The sequence below is a fragment of the Dipodomys spectabilis genome, unplaced genomic scaffold (genome assembly GCF_019054845.1).
Source record: "Dipodomys spectabilis isolate Male_0828 unplaced genomic scaffold, ASM1905484v1 ptg000032l, whole genome shotgun sequence".
NCBI classification, from domain to species: Eukaryota; Metazoa; Chordata; class Mammalia; order Rodentia; family Heteromyidae; genus Dipodomys; species Dipodomys spectabilis.
In genome coordinates this window covers 23,039,267-23,062,766 of record NW_024870709.1, presented here as the reverse complement: position 1 = coordinate 23,062,766, position 23,500 = coordinate 23,039,267, and the positions used below count along the sequence as shown (strand labels likewise).

Here is a 23,500-nt window from a genome sequence, read left to right as displayed (position 1 = left end):
CTTCCTGCATTTGTTTATTCTTTTGTCTGCAGTGTTTGAGCTAAACCTTCCCTCTTTGCAGGCTTATGCACTTGTAACCATCCCTACATGGAACATAAATACACCAGTGTATTGAAGAACATAGACTTGGTAGTCATATTTTTTGTTGGGTCCTTGAACTCAGGGCCTGGGTGCTATCCCTGAGCTTTTGTGCTTAAGGTTATCACTCTGTCACTTGAGCCACAGCTCCACTTCTGGTGCTGTGTGTGTGTGTGTGTGTGTGTGTGTGTGTGTGTGTGTGTGTGTGTGTGTGTGTGTGTGTGCTTAATTGTAGATAAGAGCCCCACAGACTTTCCTGCCTAGGCTTGCTTTGAACTGTGATCCTAGATCTCAACCTCTTGAGTAGCTAGGATTACAGGTAAGAGCCACTGGCTCCTGCTTGGTGGCCATATTTCGAGGTTAGAATCCCAAGTAATTTTGTGTAAAAAATAAGTACCTCCCTCCTTTTCTCTTTTTTTCTCTCTCGGTCTTTCTTCTTCTAAACTGTGGTGGGTAGTCACAAAGATAGGCTCCATTGAGCCTTATACCCTGGTATTCATGGCCTTGCACAGTCCCTTGCTGAGTTGGGTCCACCTGTGTCAGATACTGTGGAAATGGCAGTATGTGACTTTCAGGACCAGGCCATAAAAGCATTCCAGCTTCCATTTTAGTTTCTCTAGGCTCATCCACACTGGTAGAGAACAATTAGCATGTTAAGGGTCACATTGAGAGGTCTGTAGGTGAAGACCTTAGGCCTCCTGCCAAATAATTTGGTAGCATCATGAATGAGTCACATTGGAACTGGGCCTTCTCACTGCAGTCAAGTCATGTGACTGCAGCCTTCACAAAGTTGCACACCCTAGGCTTCCCAATTAAACACAGAAGCCATATGAGATCATAGTGCTTACCAGGCTCTCTGCTTTTAAATTTTGGGGTAATTTTCAGTGCAGCCATAAGAAAGTAATAGGCAAACAGTGCCACAGTGATAGTGTAAACCTGCTCATTTTAGCAAAACAATATAGAAGCCTGTAAGACAAATTCCTAGAAGTAGGATTGAAAAGAATTGAAGGAAATCTGAATTTTAAGTGTTATTAAATAGTATCCTATAGAAATTAACAATGTCTTACAGTGAATGAGTGGGTTTCCCCATACTGATCTTTATCATTTTAGCTTATATCAAGATTTCTTAAACACCTGTTAAGTTTAAAAAGAATTCATTTAAAAATTTGAACTTAATTATTCATGAGATTAAGCCTTTTCCATATATTTATGGTCATTCACATTTATATTTGTTAACTGCCAATTAATATCTTTTGCTTATGATTATGTTGATTGCTCATCTTCTTCCTCTTAGAGGTAAATGTAGTAAGAAAACCAACCCTCTTGTGTATATATTTTCCCATTGTACCAAACAAGCAGATACTTTTGTATCAGATTTTTTGTTAAGAACTTTAAAAAGATCTTGGGTTTTATAAAAAAAAGATTTTTCTAATACATCTAAAGTTGTTAAAAGAATAATCTTCCATAATGTCTTCTGGTTTGTATCTTTCATGATTTTTCCTACCAGCACTAGTAGCTGGCACAATTAAATTAAAAGTCCTCATGTGTAGTATTTGCCAAATTAAAATTAAATTAAAGGTCCTGGTGTGTAGTATTTGCCAAATTTCAACATGCAAATATTCCTACCATTTACAGTTTCAAGCTCCCCATGCCATTTCACAGAACACAGAGTTAGTTAGGAAAATATGTGCACACTTGGTTCTTGCCAGCTGACTGTGCCAGCTCTTGCACATCACTGCACAAGAAATGTGTTTTAGGGACAAAGAAGATCCATCTTCTTTCTCCTAACCAGCTAAGTAGATGATGAATGCATATGAAACTATAACTCTCATTAAAATAGCCAAGTCTTCATTCTAACATAAATTTACTTCAATATAGTCTTTCTTAATTGATTATGTGGGTAAATGTAAACTTTTCTTTTAACAGGATTTTGCTGTTAAAAAGTGTGGGAGCCACTAAGCTTTTGAACTAAGTTTTCAGCAAGATGTGAGGGTAGAGAAAGGTGTGTCTCTAACTGATTTACAAAGGGCTCCTTATGTTTTCAGTTTCCTTCCCTTATCATGCTGTATACCTATATTCTAAATAGCCTCATCATGTGAATGTGTGTGTGTGTGTGTGTGTGTGTGTGTGTGTGTGCGTGTGCGCGCGTGTGTGTATTTATGTGTGGTGTATATGTGTTGTTCATTTTTTTCTGACATTGGCTCTGCTGTATTGCTGAGGCTGGTCTCAAACTTCTTTACTCAAGCAATCATCCTGCCTCAACCTCCCGAGTAACTGGGATTAAACACACATCTAGCTTGCTATTCTAATTTTTATTTTTCCCTATAATTCATAAGTTTTCTCATAGTAAAAAAAAGATGAATGGTTGTAGAGTTGAGGAGGATGAATGGGCAAAGCACAAGGATTTTTTTAAACAGTGAAACTATTCTGTATGCTACTATAATGGTAGGCAGATGTCATGACGTATTTGTCCAGAACCATGACATATAGACTATCAAGAATGAACCAAGATAAGCTATGTTATCTGTTCATTTTTTTGTCTGAACATAGCACACTATTCTCAAAAATAAAGTTCTACTTAAAAAAGCAAAAGCAACATTATCACAGATCCTTTGTTATACTGAAATGCAAATGACATAAAAAATTTAAGTGATATGACTCCTAAGAGACTTTGTCTTTTTAAAGAGAAGAAAGCTATAAAGCTGATGGACCAAGACTCCTTATTAGGCTGCAGATATTGTGAGAATTTATGGGCTTTTCAGCTTTCCCAGAAATCATGAGGAGAGGAGAGAAACAGACATGAGAGGTAGGAGGCAAAGAAGAAAGTATAGAGGAGTTGTAGCCATGGCTCGATTATTTCCTGGATGAGTGATCCTGAGACTCGGTTTTCTTACCTGAGTAATAAGTGGAAGAGTAGAGCAGCCCTTGCATACTTTAATGATAATAAATTGAGATAACATATGAGAATGTACTTCATTAGCTGATATAAGGCAAACATTTTGGTTATTAGATTTGCTTTGAAAGCACTCAGACTCCAAACACAAGGCAGGTGATCAGTCAGTTTTCCTCTCCTTTTCCATTCATTTGATGTCTTAACTTTATTGTCTCTAAAATTGGGACACAATGTGTATCGTTCCTGGTTTGCTTTAAGGATGAAATAGAATAGAGAACCACCTGTCTTTCCACATCTTCTCTTTGTAATTGCTTAGCAAGTGTGTTTTCCTTTCTAAATCCACAGAGGATGTTAGTGTCTGTCTCTGCAGCTCAGTTCAATCAAAAAACAGGCCCTAGTGTCCCAGAAAGGGAAGCGACACTGACTTCCATTGTTTCTGCCTCACTTGGCTTTCTATTCCCATCACCCATTCCTCAACCCTGAGGAGGAAAAGAAAGAAATTTTATTTATTCTCTATTTCTCCGCCCCCTGGAGGTTCAATAACTGAGCTTGCGAAATGATGGATAGTAGACTGAGTAACAGAAAAATCGCTCAGTTAATTATGTGCATATGCATGGAAGTCCCATACAACAGGAGACTCAAAGAAGAGCTAGTGGTTGAAGGTTTCCTAGCATGGTGAGAGACACTGGGGCTTCGAGGGTATGACAGGAGTTGGAGACACATGAGAGGGGAGTGTGGAGCAGAAGTGCATGTTGACAATACAGGTTATCTACTTAGGTAAGTAAAAGTCAGGAACAAAAGTTGTCGCAGAAGGGCCCTCAGAATATATTAGGTGGCAACCTGTGACAAAGCCAATCTGGGTGAGGGATGCTCTTAATCTCTTCTCCAGTGTCGCAGTTAAGGTTCCCCAGCTGAGAAAATTCCCGGGGAAGGGACCCATGACTCCTTTGTGGAGAGTTTAATCTTTAGGCAAATGAGTGAATTTCAGAAAAAGCCCCCTGCACTTTGAAGGAGAAGTAGGTCAGAGGGTCAGAGTCCTTGATTGTGAGGCTGTTTCTGAGGCTGCTTTCAACTTCCTTATTTGAGAGAATTATTTCCAAAAACCCCTTGGGTGGGCTTGTGTCATTGGTCTTCAGCACTCTATTAAATGTGCACCTCTTTGAGAAGAAATTAAAAAAAAAGAATTCTTTGCACTGTGCAAGGTAGAAAACATTCAAATTAAAAAATATTCCTAGTGATCATTTCTCGTGGAACTCGCAATATCCTAGTTAAGAGCATGATGTGTAGTGGGAATGAGAAAAAAAAAAAAGAATCATCACCATTAAATGTTTGAACAAGGTGTTTATTGTTTTCACATCTGTGTTTTCCTTTGGTCCTATGCTCTTAGACAGAAGTAACTTCTAGGAAGCTGCTGGGTTCCTGAGCGTGTTTGGGCCCTTGCGTGTGATTGCTTTCCTCAGTTTAGTCATGAAATCAGTCACCAGGTCATTCTTTACTCTTCAGAGATGGCTGCCACCTTCTTGCTTTCATGAGAAATGATAAAGCAAATGAGTCATTTCCTAGAGCCCTTCAAGAATGGCACGCGATACAGACTAACCTCCCTCAGTGTAGCTTAAAGAGGCTTGTTCAGGCATACATCTGGCTTCCTTATTTGGATTTCTGGAGTTTGCTTGTTTTTGAAACACTGAAGTATGATTTTTAGTTTAACTGAAAAAAGCAGCGATAACAGTAACTTGTGAGTTTCCCCTTTAAGGTAAGTTTCTGTATAATTACCGGTAAGTACTAGGTATTTTGGATAGCAGAAGAGGCAGGTGTGGTTTTGTTCCTAGTGATGGGTCACCTCCTAGTCAGAGAGTTCAGTTTTCAATCTTTTTGCTTACACTGCACTGTTGATTTCCTCTTCTTCCTGAGATAAACTTTGTTCCAGTGAGTGTTTTCATAACCCATGTCATGTTTTTATCACCTGTTGTTTTTCAGTGTTTTTAAACTATGATAGTTGTTTTTGCTTTAAATACTTGAATGTATGTTCAATAAAATAAATCATAGAATTTAAGTGGAATGAAAATCTTAATGACTTTGTAAGCCAGTTCTACAAATAATCACTTTTAAATGAGGTAGTTATCCATGTGACAGAAATGAAAAGAATAATTTTAGTTCTTTGAGCTTTTATTGATTTTACATGAATATCTTCTATGAAGAAAGAAAACTAATGCAATTTTGGAATTGTTCATTTAATTGGAAATTAAATTAAGTTAAATTGAGTTTTAATTGGAATTGATTACTAATATTTCATGAGCCTTCTTTCTTGTATGCAAGATTTCAGTATATAAATCTGGATAAAATGAGGCTCTACAGATAAAAACTTTGGGCAGTAGAGGGTGAACTAAGGTGGCAGAAAAGAAATTTTTGATTTTGGAGAACCTGGTTTAATCCAGTACACAGGATAGGAAACTGCAACTGTTTGAAATATTAATCTTTTAAAGAAGCAGAAGTTTAATCAGAAAAAAAAGTTACAGAAAAAAAAGTGCAAGATTATATGATTATGTGTTTAAACTGGACCAGATCTATGTTTAATCCACCTTAATTCTCTCTATGGTTTTCTCCAATCAACTTCTATGATTTAGGAAAAGCCTATAAACAATGCTTAGAACAGTGCCCTGCTATTGTTTGGCTTGTTAATGGTTAATATATATTAAATAAATGAATAAAAGATAATGTTTACCAACATGTAATTTTCTATAGTCCCTTGAAGCTACTCTTATGTTACATATTATATATGATTTTTTTTTTGCCTTAAAAAGTCTAATTTCTCTTTTAAAAAGATAGCTGGGCTGGGAAGGTGGCTCAGTGGTAGAGTGCTTGCCTTGCATGCATGAAGCCCTGGGTTTGATTCCTCAGCACCACATAAGCAGAAAAAGCCAGAAGTGGCACTGTGGTTCAAGTGGTAGAGTGCTAGCTTTGAGCTGAAGATCTGAGGAACAGTGCCCAGGCCCAGAGTCTAAGCACAACTGACAAAAAAAAATTAAAAAATAAAAAAAGATAGCTGGGCCCTGATGGCTCAGGCCTATAATCCTAACTACTCAGGAGGCTGAGATCAAAGAATTGGGATTCGAAGCCAGTCTAGCAGAAAAGTCCCCTTGAGACTTTATCTTCAATTAACCACTTAAAAACTGGAAGTGGGGCTGTGGTTCAAAGTGTTGAGCTCTAGCCTTGAGTAGAAGAGCTTAAGGAGAGTGCCAGGCTCTGAGTTCAAGCCCGAAGTTGACAAAAAAAAAAGTTGTCTTAATGTCAAGTTTATTTCCAACTTCTGTGTTACAAAATTTGATTAGTCTTAAGGCATATGGCCAGGGAGGAAGTATATCCCCTCCCCCATTTTATATATTCCCTACCACAGATGAACTCCAGTATCACCAGGAGTGGAAGAACCCTTACTTAGTTTGTAAACAAACCCATAAGATTATGAACTGTTTTGAGGAGTATTTATAGTAAGTGGCATGACTTAACTGAAGGATGTTAATTAGTAATGACTACTTCCTAACACAGGCATATTGAAAGATTAACAGGAACAGATAAGAAAGAGAAACATTATTAGTAATGATAGTATGAAGGTTAATTACAGAGAGATGTGCTCTTACATGGTAGTGATTTGTTGTATTAGACCCGAATAAAGCTTTTATAGTCCATATTAATACTAGTTTTAAAGGCCTGGAGGGAGTAAATGATGAAGGAAACAAGCCCATCTCTGCTGGCCAATAGACAATCTATTTAACCAAGAAACTCACTACCATATTTTATCATTTCCAGGAATTAGAATGCTTGGGAAATCACATCTGCTCAGGAATGAAGAGTGTAAGTACTTTCCCATAGAGTTACTAATCCAGGTTAGACCTTGAAGGAAATGTGGCTTCCTCTAAAAGAATAGATCCAACTGGAATTTTTAAATGAAGAAATATACTGGATACAACAGTGCTCCATTATGGTTATCAGATTCACATAACTCTTGGTGCAACTGTGGAGTTTGATTCCAAGGCCTTTGAAAAACAACACTGGAGACTTAAGAGGAACTTTAGAGATACTTTAGTCCCCATTTTAAATCTAGGAGTTTACTACGGAGAACATATATTCACACTGAATTCATTCAAAGACAACTAGTTTCTTGTTGATTTAATTGCAAGAATAACAAGTAACAAATCCGCAGAACTTTTCCCCAAGTAATCTCTAATAGAGGAACATATTAGAGGAATTATTTCAGAATAGTATTTTATTAACAGCTATCCCACATTAGAAAGTCACAATTATTTGGAGTGAGCAGTTTTAAGGCTACATTTTCAACAAACCGGCTTCAACTAGCAAGAACTGAGATGTTTCTACTTCTTATATTGACTTCAGGGATATTTTTTTTTCCTTCTGATTTCCTTCCTGTGGTATGGCTTCAAGTTGGAGCCCCCTCTAGACTTGTGTTTAGAGAGAGAGATTCCTATAATAGGTTACTAAATTTGTGATAGGTTTTGCATGTGACCTTAACAACGAATGGGTTGCAGAAAATAACTCAGACTTAGGACATAAAGCACAGAACTGTGCTGTCCCAAGAGCCTTTACTACCTGGAAACGATTTGGCTTGCTGTAGTTGGAAGTCTCACCCTAAGTAGAGTCATTTAATACTGTAACATTTTTCATAGGAATCTACCATAGAAACTGCTTTGCTTTGTATGTGATGGCCCTGACCTTTCAGCAAGGGTTGTTTAAATTCTAAAAACTAAGCTGAAAAGTCAGATCATTGCAGCATCCATGCCTTCCTCCCTGTGAATTTAGAATCGGAGTCATAGGATTTTCAAATGAGATCATTTGAAATCATAATAGTCCAGCTTCTTGCCACACATACAAAAAAGAGATCACTTGGAGGTTCCTCACCAAAGTTCCATAGTTACAGCTTATTGTGGGTGTCAGAGTGCATGAAATTCAAAGATTTAATTTCTCAGTCCAGAGACCTCAGACATAGCTTAACATGTACTTCCTAGAGAGCTAAGGTGTCAATGTTTGGCTGTGAGAGAGTTTTTAACGGAATGATCTGGAAGAATAGAGGCCTACTATAAAAGAGAAGAAGTTTTTAATTCTTTTAAGGATTTTTTGAGGTTATTTTTAGAGAGCTATGATGCCACCAGGAATCCTACAAGAATCCAACCCTCTAAAATTCCTTCTATTTTCTTTTTCTAATAAGGAAGATATTTTTAAGTAAATAGTCAAGGGTAGAGGTCATGCATGAGACAGTCTAGGAAGCAGCTTACTTCCTCCTCCGGGTTTGCTTTAGTCATGCTATATTAAAAGCTGTGAGAGTTTTCCCAGAAAAGAAACCCATATACCAGAATGTTTAGATCGAATTTTCAACCTGTCATCAAGATAGAATAAATGAGAGATTCCCAAATAGGTTCTATGCAGATGGAACAAATGTAACTTCTGGGATACATTCTGTAATTCTTGAATCCCTCGAGAAAATAGAAGGATTTTGTGACATTTCTTCAAGAGTAACTAGTAGCTGAGCTATGGAGTCCCCACTTTTCAACACAGGAAAGTTACTACCTCCTATAGCAAACCTAGCCAACAGGGGCTTGCTTACCAGTGGAGAGCTTAAAATGTGTTCCCAATATGATAAAAGCATCATGGACAGATTATTTTCTTCCTAGAAAATGTTGATGGGGGAAAATTTGGCTCACTAATACTTTGATGACTGAGACATGGGAGTTAGCTACTGCATGGAAACAAAGAAGGCCCATTGTTTCGCTAGTGACAAAAGATGGATTGTAAGTGGTGACAGCTGGAACAGAGCCTTTCTTCTGGTGAACTAGGAGTTAAATATGGGTGGATATCTTAGGAGAAAGCTCAAGTCTTGAGAGCTGATGCTGGAAAGGTCTCTTACAATTGGTATCTTTGTTATCTGTCATGCCCAACGAACATGAAGTCACTCAGGACAGCAAGTACTATAAATCTCCTTACCTTTTCTTCCTGACTTCATGGAGGGTTTTTAGATAACACACAATATGCTCAGCTAAATTTGGCTTTCAGATAAAGGATGAATATTTTTGATTATAAGTATTTCTTTGGAACATAATTATACGAAAAAATAGGCTATTCATTTAAAATTCAAATTTCTCTAAGTGATCTATATTTCTGTTTACTAAATCTAGCAACCTTACCCACACTCCACCTTTTCCCAAGCATCTGGTGAGTAGGTAATGCTGATGGACAGGAAAGAACTGAAATTGTTCTTTGTTTTCTAAATCAGCTGTGTTTTGTGGTTCAGTGTTCTTCCCAGAGAGTAAGCTGAAAAGTCAATGGATTTTTCCAGGCTCTTCAGGCAAGACCAGAGGAAGATTTTCCTATTTAATAAATAATAAAAAAGACTTGATAAAACTTAAAAGTGAAAAATATCTTTTTCTTGCTTGTGTTTTTATTATGAATGATTTTTGTTATTGTAAAGGTAATATAATAGAGAGGGATTACAGTTGTACAGGCCACATTTCTTTTTGGACTATGTCACCCCTTCCCTCACTCTCTCCCATTTTTCCTTCCCATCCCCACTCACAAGTTATATAGTTCATTTTCAACATAGTGTCTAGTGAGTATCACTACTGCATTTGTTCACCCTTTGTACCCTCACTTCTGGGCCTCTTTTACCCTCCCAAAGACAGATAAATGAACAACCAAAATAAAAGGGAAAGAAAACAAAAACAACAACCAAAAACACTCATTTCAGTTTCCTGCAGTGCATTTCAATATTTTATTTTATTTTACATGATCAGATGTGCATAGATATTGTGCCTTGTGTGTTTGTCTCCTAAGAATATCTTCCTTTGGTCTCACTGTACATAAATGCCTAGATACCTGTGTAATTTATCATGTCCTAGTGGTTTTTTTCCCACCATCCAGTGTGTTTACTGGACACATTCTAGCTACCACAAATGAGGGAAACCATGCAACCTATGTTTCTTTGGGTTTGGCTTACTTCATTTAATATATCTTGTTTCCACCTGAAAAAAGATGTAGCTAACAAGATAAATAGAAAGTCCACAGAATTGGAGATTTTTACCAGCTATGCATCAGACAAAATCCTCACATCTAAAATATACTTAGAGCTTAAAATTTAAACCCTCCAAAACCAAATCCTCAAAGAAACCATAATCAAATTAATAAATGGCCTAAAGTCTAAGAGAGAGACTTCTCAGAAGAAGTAAGAGTGGCCCATAGACATATGAAGAAATGCTCAACATCTCTGGCCATAAAAGAAATGCAAAGCAAAACAACATTGAGATTCTACCTCACCCCAATTAGAAAACTAAATATCAAGAAAACTAATAATATCAAATGCTGACATGGATGTGACCAAAAAGGAACCTTGTAATACTGTTTGTGGGAATGTAAACTTGTTCAACCACTCTGGAAAGTAGTATGGAAGTTCCTCAAAAGACTAAACATAGAGCTTCTCTATGACCCAGCAATTCCACTTCTGGGCATTTATCTAATTGACCACAAACCAAGCCTCACTAAAGCTACCGGCACAACCTGTTTGTTGCAGCATTGTTTACCATAGGCAAGATATAGAATCAACCCAGATGTCCTTCAGTAAATGAATTAAGTGAAAATTATCTTTGAGTACACCACAACTTTTCTTTAAGTAATCCTGCTATATTTAACTTTGTCTAGTGACAGAACTATAAGAACTATAACTATAATTTGTCTTGAAATTTGTGCTCTTCTCAACGTATCTTTGGAATTTTTACTTTGTAGAATGGTTTTGTGGCTGTACTGAATATTCTTGGAAAACTTTCGTTGAGGACCTAATATATGAGAAAGACTCCTTAAGGTTTTAATTAAATGAGAATTTGACTCAAATCAGCTCAAACAACATCATAAAAATTTTCAGTCCAGGTATTTGGAAAGCCTCAGTATAGGGAGAGTTTGAGGACTGCTTGAGTTAAAGGCTCACCCATGTGAGCAAGGACTGAATATTTAATGTGTATTCATGTAATTTTTTGCAGTGCTGAGAATATAGCCCAGGGCCTCTGAGCTATATTCCCCATCTTTATGTTTGTTTTGAATACATTTGTCTTCTTTCTTTACAGTAAGCAATGGGATTTTAAGACTGGTTAATAAGGTGGCCACAAGTTTAAATTGGGGACAAAGTGGATGAGAGTTATGCTGTACTGTCACTCCAAACAACCTAAGCAGTCACACTACAAGCTTATTCTGTGGTGACTGTCTACGGCACGTACATATGGAAAACATATAATCTAAAGCTTTGTCAGAGGGCTAATAGTGGGTTCGATTTTTACCAAAATGTCAGCTATGTGGGAAGCTGTAGGTAGGACTGATAAGGGAAGAGAGTTCAGTAGTCCTTAGTTGTTAGATAAAAGACATTCATGACCCTAGAATCTGAAGGCCTTCCTTCTCTTTGTAAGGTGTTAACTTTTGGTATTGAAGAGAGAAGGTAATTTGGGTGGAGTATCCAGGACTCAGGGTAGCACAATTTATCAATGGGAAAATCACATATCAGCAATCTAACCCCCTATATCATCATAGCCATATATACTGGCCCAATGGTCCTTACTTCTGGTCTCCCAGAAGCAAAACACAAAAATTTACCTCTGAGTCGACTTATGTTTCTTCATTTCCTCACTTGAAAAATGAGTGAGATGAACTTGATTTTAACAATTCCTCTGAGAATAATGTTTATTTTGTGATCTGTAACAATTTGTGTAAATGAGGCTTTAATTCCATCAATTATCCACAATGTGATATGTCTGGCTTACAATAAACAGTTGTTACAAATTGAAAAAATTTTAAATTTGGCAAAGAGCCAAATTACCATTTGAAATTTGGCACATAAAAATGTAGCTGAATTTAACTCTGAATTTAATTGGATTTTGACACTGAAAAATTTAAATATGCTGTTTCTAAGAGCGTGAAGTATTTCTTGTTTCTCATTTTCAGTGTTTTGCATGCAGAGAGAGGGAAAAATATCTATTTACCATCTTAGAAACCACTAATAATATTTTGACACTCACAGAAAGCAGATAGGCATAAAAACAGAAATATATAAAGGACAATTAAAGTTAGATTGAGGCCATTCATTAATCCGAGGATAGATCAGTGGCTGAGTTGACCCAACTGCAGCTGCTGTTCTTGAGAGACTCGCCTAAGGAAGAGAGATAGAGAGGGGTCACACGCACATTTATCCCCTTCCCCACAAGATGAAATGGCCTCACAGGCATGCATTTTTCTCTGGGGGGTCTCATCTACTTGCGCTAGCACTCAGTGTGAAGCGTGGTATCTTAAGTTTTGCTTTGCTAGGCAGCTAAATATAAAACCCACAAAACAACAATTTCCCTCTATAATAAATGGCAACTCAGCAACCATAATGAGCCTTTTTCTTACCTCCTACAGTTTTCTTTGTCTTCTCCTATCTATACAGCTTAAATCTAAACTGACTACCTTAGAAGGCAATATTTTGGGCACCAGAAATATAGACAAGAGAATGAATATTGTATCTCTATCATTTTCTTCCTAGTGACATGTTTAAAATATTTGATAGCTTGGAATTTTTATCTGTTTGATGGAACATTGCACATATCTTCAGAGGTCTGTTTTTAGATTTTGCTGCCCTTTGTCATCAACAATACCAAAGCAAAAACAGCTGTTAACCTTTGAAAAGGAGAATTTTGGCCATAGCTAGCATTTGCTCTTTTTGTTAGAGTGTGGCTCATCGATCCTTAAGCCTTTTCTTCTCTCTTTATACTAACTTATGATTTAGCTATAGATATGCACAGCTGTGCTAATCAACCAATATATAAACATTCTAAAGACAGAGACACAGGATCAATACTTTGCTTTTTAAATTGTATTTTGTGCCACAACACTGGATACAATGAAATAAATATATTCACATTGCTTTCCATAAATAATAGCTTTTAAATATAATTCATAAAATTTTATCTTCTTTCTCTAAAAAGCATTAAGAAGAGGATAATAGTCAGGATAGACAGTCTTGCCACAATCTTGGCAACTATTTAACTCAATGAAACTGCTGCCACTCCCTCTCAAAAGCTGGTCACCCATGGGTATGGAGGGAGGAAGGGTGAGCAAATGCAGTCATTATAGTCAATATACATTACATAAAAATTGAACTGTGTAACTTGAGGGGAAAGAAAGGAGAAAATGGGGGAGGATGGTGGAAGGGTGACCTGATCAAGATTCATTGTATTTGTAACTTGACTTCTAGAATTGTTATCTCTATACAACTACTTAATAATTAACATTTTTTAAAAGTTCATCCTGGAAAATCTATATCTTTCCTAAAAGGGAACCTAGAGCTTGTGGAAAGATTTATAATACTACTGAAATATCCAGAGGTACTCTTAACTGCTATATTGTACTTGAGAATAACTATATTTTGTTACAAGTTGTAACATATTTTCATGAAGAAAATTCTTGTTTTAATAAGAACTCTATAGTGGGGGGAAAAGAAAGAGAAAAAGTAAGAATGGGTATAATCAAAGCATATTTTATGCACATATGGAAATGTCATTGAAACTCCTTACCTTGTAAAATTAATAAACAAAAATAAAAATTGCCCTAAAATAGCAAAACAAACAAGAAATCTGTTATTGAAAGATTCAGTTCTCCCTTTCCTTCTCTTTTCTTACTTTATTTCCTCCCTCCCTCCTTCCTTTCTTCCTTCTCTCCTTCCTTCCCTCTGTCTAGCGTTACTGAGGGCTGAACTCAGGGCCTAGTACTTGCTAGGTTGGTGTTCTCCCACTTGAACTAGCCCTCTAGCCCTGCTTTTTGCTAGTTGTTTTGGAAATGCTATCTAGTGAATTTTTCTGCTCCAGCTGGCCTCAAACTAGAATCCTCAACATCTCACCCTCTAGAGTAGCTAGGATTTCAGGCATGAGCCACTGATGCCTTCTTTAATCATAACACAGCTAAAATGATATAAAAAATTGAAGAAATGTAATATTATTCCTAAATGATGTATGATTGGAACAGTTCTTGTTGCTCATAACTACAACAACATTTCAAAGCAAAAGAAATTCAGTACAAAGGAATAGAAACCTCGTTACTTAGCATTTGTAAAAATAGATTCATTTTAATTTTAGCCAATTGTGTTTCAAGCATGTTCAGTTTAGTTCTGCAATCATGAGTGCTGGGTGTAGAATAAAACAGGACATAGATATTTATATATGAGGCTATGGTTCCAAGATCCTCCTTTTCCACAGTTAGAAGAGTTCTCTCCCTAGCTGATAGACAGAACTACAACCAGATGATTCAGGGTACTATGAGAAGACCTTGGGAAATGAAGGCCTTCTGAACACTGGACTGGTATCACCAGGTACAATTCTTATGTGTATCAAATCACAGAGGTACACTTAAAGAATCAGGATTGTAAAGTTGACGGAAGGCCTCTAGAGATACCTTTACAGATGACTGAATCTCCAGACTTAGGTTTAAGTTATACTCATTCACAAAGGAAAAATGATAAAATGAAGAATGGGAAGACCTGTAATTCAGATTTCATGTTCTCTGACAAATTTTCTTTAGCTGTATTTTTATCTTATGCACTTCTTTAAAAACTAATGCATCACTCTTTTCTCCTTATTAGAAAAATAATGCATAGTTTCTTTAAAAAAACGCTAGTAATAAAATTAAAAAGGGAATCATTTGCAATTTCACTAACTAGTGAGCAACAAAGTTACTTTTGCACTCATATAAATGAAGTAGTCATAAACATGATAATTCTATGATTCTTTAGTCTATTTTTTCTACTCAATTTTATTTAAATTATTATGAGGACTTTTCTATTTCAGTATATGGTACAGCAATTTTAAAGATATAGTACATAAACCTTAACTTACTTAAGATAAATTTTGGATATTTAAGTTGTAGGTTGCTTTCACTTTTATGAATAGTGTTTTAGTAAAATATTTATACAAATATCCAAAATTAAATTATTTTCCAGGGTGAATTCCTAGAAATAAAATTGCTTTTGATATAAAATTCAAAATTTATTTTAGCAAGTATAATCAAGTGACAGTAATCTTTTTGTCATAACCCATAGCTCCAATCATTGGCAAACCTAATTTTTAATGTTTAAACCTGCCAACTTATAGGTACAATTGTACTGTCATTTTAACTTTATCTATGTTATCATATTTTTTCATAAGTATCTTATTATGCAGCTCTATATTAATCTTTGTTTTTTAATTCCTTTCTGATTTTTCAGTTTAAATTATTTTTATTAACGCACAAGTCAGGTTTGGATTTTACAAGCCCTTTGTAATTAGAAATAAAGCAGCTATTTCCAACTACCTTCAGGTCCTGTGAATTTGTGTTTTTGCTTAAAAATGAAACCACAGGCTGTTTCATTTCTCATTTACTATTTCTCTCCCTGAGTTGTCAGTTTTGATTTTTCTCTGAACTGAGGGCAAGTGAGAGGGCATCTCATCAAATCGCTGTAACTGGGCAAGTTTCTTAGAGTCATCTAGTTTGCTTTGCATACCATTTTTAGTTTGTCATTTAAAAATAAATTTAAACTCCATGCTGTTCAAGACATGTTCTTGTGTTTAAAATAATCTGCTCAATTTAAAAATTTTTAAGGACAATGACAGTATTTTCATGTGAGAATGTGAATACTTCTTTAAGGAAACATAACAACCTTTAGGAAATGGCCATATTGAAATGACAGTATTCAGAAAGCAGAGTCAAGATAACTATGAATCTATGGTCAGCCTAGAATGTGTTATGTCTTGTATCAAGAAATATACAAAGAAGAGACAGGCACTGGTGGCTCACACCTGTAATCCTAGCTATTCAGGAGGCTGAGATCTGAGGATCATGGTTCAAAGCCAGCCCTGGCAGGAAAGTCCATGAGACTCATCTTCAATAAACTACCAGAAAACCAGAAGTGGTGCTGTGGCTCAAATGGTAAAGTGCTAGCTTTGAGCTAAAGAGCTGAGGGACAGCATCCAGGCCCAGAGTTCAAGCCCCATGACCACCACTACCAACAAAAAAAAAGACAGAGAGAGAGAGAGAGAAAGAAAAAGAAAAAAATATATTAAAAAAGAAGGAGGAAGCAAGAGGAGGAGGAGAACAGGAGGAGGAGAGAGAAGAGGAGGAGGAAGTGAAGAAAGAGAAGGAAGAGAAAAGAAATGGCACTTACATGACAGGGCTCATATATAGATTGAGTATGCACTTTTCCTTAGATACTGGAAAAATCCAGTGAAAGTTGACTCATAATTTTCTTTTTTTCCCCAATTCTTCTTGAGCATCAGTATTTCATAATTTGATTAAAAGAACAAAGGATTGTGTGGATCGTAAACTCCAAGAGGAACAAGTTTGACTTCTTTAAGGGCTCTAGTCAAAAAAAAAAAAAATACCCGAAAGACTGTGTAGCAGGCTATCTGTAAAACTTCATAATAGGAAATTTTAAACTATTTATAAATACCATTTTAATGTTTTCTATTTATAATGTTTTTCTTTGTTTTGTATTCTCCTTTCTTTTATTCTGTTTTCTGCTAGGTAGATACAAAATATCTATCTTCAGCTCAAGGACTTTAGCTTGAATATTAGTAACAAAATTCAGTAGCTGCTCTCAGCTGCTTTGTACACATCTGTCTGTGGATTTGAGTATATATATGAAAAAGACGGCAATTTTGTGCATGGAGTGACTAATTGCAATATACCTACTTTGGAATTCATTATTATGAGATTTAATAAACATAACTATCATAGCTCACTGTGTACAATAAACACTTTTAATTTAATAGTAGGAGATTTGACTGTTGTCAGGGAACTCCACAGGTTTACGGCACACAAAGCATAAATTTAAGCCAGTGAGCGATTCCTTGTGATGACAAATGGGTCACTTAAACAAGTCAAAACAAACCAACAGGACTGACGTCACAGTTCAGCTTTATTTTCTATATATCCAACAGTAGCTTGTGGTAGTTACTTGACTAAATTTGTATGGAGTATATATAATATCTTGAAATTAGCAAATTTGGAGATTTATGAAGATTTTGCAATCGATTAAGTTTATATAAGAGAAAAGATACTTGCTGAAGACAGCACAGAAGATTTTTTTTTATATTGTTTGTGGAGGGGCAGTTTTTAATCATAGCCAAATAGCTGGCCACAAGGGAGTTAAGCCATAGCTAAAATAAAATCTTTATATGATGCATGATGCACAAAACTTTATTTGATGTAAACATCATATATATATATATATATATATATATATTCTACTTTGCATATAACTAAGAAAAAGTAAATGCATTTATAGATACAGAGCAGAAATATTCTAGAGAGAACATTTTATTTAAACTAATAGTGGACAGAAATATCAGAACTGACAAGAACTAATAAGTAAAAATCTTAAATTTCCTATCAATTTGGACAAAATTCTTATTAACGAGAACTAATTCTTGCTAACATATTAGCTAGGAAGCAAGTTAATGATTAAAATCTTTTTTTTGGGGGGGGGGGTCCGGTCATGGGGCCTGAACTCTGGGCCTGGGCGCTGTCCCTCAGCTCTTCAGCTCAAGACTAGCACTCTACCACTTGAGCCACAGCACCACTTCTGGCTTTTTTCTTTTTGCCTATGTGGTGCTGAGGAATCGAACCCAGGGCCTCATGCATGAAAGGCAAGTGCTCTACCACTGGGCCACCTTCCAAGCCCCTAAATTCTTCTTAATTAGCAAATAAGTTAATCATTGTCAGAGTTGTAACAACCTTTACTAGGTACTTAAAGAATCATGAAAAATAGATGAAGATTATATGGTAAGTCCTTGAAATGGGTCCCTTGTCTAACAACCATAATTCAGCTTAGCCACAGCCTCCAACATAAACTGTTTTGCTGTAATTTTAAAGTATGTTTTGGTCTTAGAAAGTTGGCACTCAGGTAAATAAAGCAAAATTCTTTTTAGTTTACTAGTGTCAGCACCCTATTTGTAGATTAATCCATGAACACTTCATGGGACCCTGTTCTTTATATGCTTTAAGGCCTATATTTGTAGGTTAGCACATTGAATATTTTATTATTATTACTACTGTTATTAGTATATTTAAGTACCTATACAAAGGAGTTGCCATTTAACAAAACACTTTATGAATTCAGTGCGTCTTGCCTATTACTTTTTTAAATTTAGTAAGATATACATCAAACTCTTGACTGTATTCGATCCCCCTCTAGTACATTGAATATTCAAAGTAGCCTTTTTTTAGGGAAGTAAGCTTATGTTAAGATTCAATTCTTATTTATTAAGTACATTTAGAAAATATAACTCTATTAAGCAAATGACTAAGATAATAAGAAATGACGAAGGACACTCATTCTAAGAACAGGTATTTGCAGGGGAAAATCAATCCACATCAGCCTCTGTGAGAATCAAAGCGATCTTGCAGTAGTCATCAACTATTTGCAGATACTTCAGGAGCTAGAATTACCCTCCTGCCTTCTGTCTTTTTGAAACTGGAGCCATCATCTTGCTAGCAGGTTATACTAGGCTATTCCAGATATACAAGAAGCAGATTTATATTTTCCTTAGTATCGCTTAAGTTTTGTGAGTGAGCTTTATAGGTAAACTGAGTGCTTTTCTTTTCTGGGGCAGGCATAGCAGACCAGTCATTTCTCACTTCTGAGATTGACAGGGAAATAAAACGAGAGATTTGAGGAGTTAAGATGAATCATACAGGAAGATTTCTTCCACTCACCTTACCATCACATCATGCTTTCTTCATGTATTGAACATGAACTTGTGATCCATAGTAATAGATTGCGCTCTGTCATGCACAGAGCTGGCCTTTTGGCCATGATCATAACTTAGATTCATCAGAGAAGTGGTTTAACTTGTTGGAGTAGACAATTTACAGAACTCTTAAGGAAGATCAGGTTAGTTTTATTCTTTCAATGTTGTCCAAATGTTGTTTGTGACTCTTTGTGCTTTAACTACATTTATTTGGAAATTACTTGTAAGTTTTCAGACAACACTTTACCCATGGCATATTGGGGAGCTTTTGTCAGGTAAATTCAAGAAAAACAGCTTGAAAAATGCTTTGGACTTTATATTCTTATTTGTCTTTAAAGACTTAAAATAACTTGACTGCTTAAGCAAATGAAATTACATAATGTTAAATTATAGTTACCTCCTTATATATTTGTCTTTCTAATTTTGGATACAACCTGTAAAGCATGATTGGGTTAGGATGACAGATTAACTTTTGGAAAATTATTGGAAGATACAGAGCAGGTTTGCTCTGTGCTGATATTACTTTACCACAAACTAGCTTTCAGAATAGTATAATTAAGAGAAATCTTGAAGTTTTAAATTTATGACTATGTTCCTACATATAACTTTACCTAGATATATATGTATGTGGAAGTAGTTAACATTAAAGATAGGGAAACATAGTTTTAAAATGCAAAATGATACATTAATTAAATGTTTAAATATTATTATGTAAATTGCACTGTAGAGAAATCCAGGCATTCATATTCACATATCAATTTACTCAAGGTCTGAATTTTTGCCTATGAGATTTACATTGTCTATAAAACTATATCTATTTTTTCTTTTGGGTGTGACACATTATGAATATAAAATATATGAAGATTTCTTTAAGGCATATAGTTATTGTACTTAGTAAAATATTAAAACTCTACTAATATATTTTTGATATTTTATTTTAAATATGTACTGAAGGATATACTAAATGGATGAAATTGAAATAAAACTGGTTCTCAATTTTTGTCAAATAAGGATTGTTAAATATAACTTGCTATTCTATTAAGCTTTTCTTTCTTTCTTTTTTTCTTTCTTTTTCTTTTTTGTCGTTCATGGGGCCTGAACTCTGGGCCTGGGCACTGTCCTTCAGCTCTTCAGCTCAAGGTTAGTGCTCTACCACTTGAGCCATAGTGCCACTTCTGGCTTTTTCTGCTTAGGTGGTGCTGAGAAATTGAACCCAGGGCCTCATGCATACAAGGCAAGCACTCTACCACTGAGCCACTTCTATTGAGTTTTAGCAGTCCTTAGCAATCAGAAATCCAATTACCTTATACAGTAAGTTTTTACCCAATATTAAAAAATCTTTGTTTTTATTTTAGTAATAGAGTATCCTCAAGAATTTTATAAGATATATATGTATATATATTACCAACTTCATTTATGCTTGAAGATAAAAATAACTTTCTCAGTGCCTCACATTAAGAATGATGTGAAAACTCACTACCTTGGTTTTCACATTTTCCAACAACTACCTTAAATGATTAATTAGATATAGTTTAAAAAATAATATATCTCTCTAGGCACTGCTGGCTCATGCCTGTAATCTGAGCTACACAGGGGGCTGAGATCTAAGGATTATGGCTCAAAGCCGGACCCAAAGAAAAATCTGTGAGACTCATATCTCCAAATTGTTTACCAACAAATCCAGAAGTGGAGCTCTAGCTCAAATGGTAGAATGCTAGCCTTTAGCAAAAAAGCTAAGGGGCAGCACTGGTGCTGAGCTGAAACCCCACGGTAGGCATTAAAAATCGTAGTCTATCTGAAAAGCAATAACTTTCCTGATTACCTGATTAGTAATAGTTTTTCTTCTGATTTCCTTTAAAAAAGTATGTGCCTTCTACCTTGTGTGTTTTGTTTATTGCTTTGGAGAACTACTGAATTATTGAGTTCAACTTTGAAATTGTCCAAGAAGTTTTATTTGTTAAACAATTGTGGGACAGACTTTTTTCTATAACCATGATAGCTTACTAAATAGCTGTTGTTGTATTGATATTAGTTAACAGTGAATAATTTATGTAAGTAAATTTTATTTTATTTAATGGAGGATTAAGAGAGATCATGATATCAACCAAATTATAAATCTATATGCTATATTTTCAACTTCTATTAGGTTCTAAGAAGATATCCTATATTTGATATTTTTCTTTAAGTGAAAGAAATATATCTGGGATAAAATTATATTTCTTAGCCTCTAAGAATAATCTATTTTTTTCTATTTTCAAGCCTTGCATTTATAAATAAAACAGTAATCCACGGATAAACATAAATAACTTTTTCTTGAATCAAAATATATTTTTACAACAGCATAGTTACTGTTGGAAAGTCTTTTATTATGTATTTTTCACTTTATAACATTTAAGAGGAATATAGGCATACATTGATTGAACAAATGCTTTTTTTTGGTAAAAGAATGCAAGGAAGTTCTCTAGATTTGACACAATTCACATAATGCACTTGTATTATTTTTATTAGATATTTTTCACTTTGGCTGGCGTAAGGCACCTTGTCTCCCTGGATCTCATGTGGAAATTATATACACCAAAGAAGGAAGTGCTATTGTGCACAAATATTTTAATTAAAGTACAAAATGATAACCTGCAGGGGAGAAGATCTAAGCATTTGTCAAGCTGTAATTATATTAGTAGTTTCATTTTTATTTGATAACTCAATAACAGGGTAATTACAAACATGCAATTAAAGCAAAGTCAAACCCTAATTTATAAAGGCAATAAAAACAAAGAACAGAGTAAAACCCTATTATAAAGCAGTTACCATAACATTATAATGACCTGCATTTCTACCAGTGTACCTTATAAGGCAAAGGTCAAATCCAGCTCTGTCTTTACACATTAACATAACCCCAGATCATAAACATAATACAAAACAATTTTTATCCTCATGAGCTTTTTTGCCAGTTCAAAGCTGTGATGAATAGACACATAATGAAAGACAATGCTGGAAGATGTTGGCGAATCACAACACAAAGCTTTAAAGACAGGCCAGAATCTATCTTAATGACTCAGAAAAAAACTATACAGTGCAGGTGTATATATATAGTTTTTGTTACCTGCAATGCCAACATATTTTTTTCATCAGATGATAGTGGCAAAAATCTTTGAAATGTAATCCAATATGGAGGCAAGCTTGAAGCATAAAGTGGATGAAGGACCACGGTTCTTTAAAATACTGAATTGTATTGGCAGTCATGAAGAAAACAAATGGTTCAAGCCTTTCTGGAAGAGTTCAAGGAAGGTGGGCATTGTATTTTGCCTGACTGACTTGACTGGAAAGGATCAACTAAAACCTCTCCACTGAAAATATAACACATGGTTTAATTATATCCACACCACAGAGGGACTTTCCAGTACTGCTTTTCAACATTAACTCTTCCTTAGATTTATGAAGCAACTTGAATCTCCTCCTTTATACTTTTCTGTTTTCCTTTTTGTTTTGTGGTTGACAAAAACTCCCTAATAGCCCCAACGAAGCTTGAAATGTCCCAGCTCCTTTTAGAGTGACACGGACCTCTTCCTTCGTCTGACAAAATCCTCTGGATGAATGAAGTTGGAAAGAGCCTTGGTGAGATGACTATCCAGTGTGTCAGTGCTGCTCCCAAAGGCAGAGCTCTTCAGGCAAGGACACAAGTAGCTCATGATGGCCCGGCGGATGTAAGTGTCAAAGATGTAGTAAATGAGAGGATTGACACAGCTGTTGGCAAATGCTAAGGACCCACTCACCTCCATGCCCAGCTGAAGAAGAGTGGAGGAAAACGGGAACTCTCGCTGCAATCCAGAAACAATGGCCAGGAGTTTGAAAGCATTAAAGGGCAACCAGGAGAAGACAAAGGCTGCCACTACAATAAAGATAACCTTTATGGATTTCCTCAGCTTTCTGTTATGCTTTCCTGATTGCTGGTAATGAGCACACAGCTTCCTTGTGATACAGCAGTAGCAGGTCAGGATGCTCACCAAGGGCACAAAAAAGGTGAGAATTAAGACTACCAGAGCCCATGTCAGTTTTATGGAAGTGGCCCTCTTCTCAGCACAGTATGGCTTATCATTAATCAGAGTGAGTTCCCGAGACAGAAGAGTAGGCAACCCCAGGAGGCAAGAGATCAGCCAGACACTTACACAAATGCCATAGGCACAGTCCCTCCTTCTGAATTTCCTGGATAGGGCTGGGCACACGATGGCCAGGTAGCGGTCCACACTCATGCAAGTGAGCAAGAAGATACTGCAGTGCATGTTGACTGAGATCATATAGGAGCTGCCCTTGCACAGGAAAGACCCGGTTCTCCACAGTCCAAGAGTTGCCTCCTTATCCACCCAGAGAGGCAAGGTGACAAGGAAAATGAAGTCCGATGCAGCCAGGTTGATGATAAAGATGTCGATCAGTCTTCTGCCGCCACGTTTGAAGTACAATGCACCTATGAGGATGAAGTTCCCTGATACTCCAGTGAGGAACACAGCTGTGTAAAATATGGGAAGGAAAACCGAGGTGTAAGGCAAATGGGGGCTGGTGTCCTTGATGTCAAGGTTTGAGCTTGTAGCATAATAATAATCCAAATAAATCGGGGTTGCTTCTGGGTCCATCCCTGAAAACCAGATGCCAAACCTGTAAGTGTTTTCCCTATGAGATTTTGATTTGAATTTGAGAAATGTCCAGGGAGTTTCTCTTATATAGTACCTGCCTTCTA

At 35.9% G+C, this 23,500-nt stretch overlaps 2 protein-coding genes across 3 annotated transcripts in view; one reads left to right on the top strand and one right to left on the bottom strand.

Annotated features, from left to right (window-relative positions):
- Cpox (coproporphyrinogen oxidase) overlaps positions 1–3,667 on the top strand; it is a 29,439-nt gene extending 25,772 nt beyond the window's left edge. Inside the window, exons 8-9 of the mRNA XM_042676838.1 lie at positions 2,282–2,286; positions 3,654–3,667. The gene's annotated coding sequence lies outside the window, so the exon portion shown is untranslated. The remainder of the gene's footprint in view (positions 1–2,281; positions 2,287–3,653) is intronic.
- A 712-nt stretch (positions 3,668–4,379) lies between these two features.
- Positions 4,380–23,500, bottom strand: Gpr15 (G protein-coupled receptor 15). 2 transcript variants are annotated; one of them, XM_042676901.1, is made up of 3 exons: positions 21,872–23,500; positions 9,163–9,345; positions 4,380–4,494 (listed from the first exon to the last, which is right to left on the bottom strand). In XM_042676901.1, exon 1 carries the CDS (start codon positions 23,394–23,396, stop codon positions 22,314–22,316), a length of 1,083 nt encoding a protein of 360 aa, XP_042532835.1. In that variant the 5' UTR covers positions 23,397–23,500; the 3' UTR covers positions 4,380–4,494; positions 9,163–9,345; positions 21,872–22,313. The 2 variants fall into 2 exon arrangements, with proteins under 2 accessions (XP_042532835.1, XP_042532834.1); XM_042676900.1 differs by lacking the exons at positions 4,380–4,494; positions 9,163–9,345 and adding an exon at positions 11,777–12,161.

Coding starts and splice junctions, on each gene's coding strand:
- Gpr15 (XM_042676901.1), bottom strand. CDS start 23,396: ATGGACCCAGAAGCAACCCCGATTTATTTGGATTATTATTATGCTACA.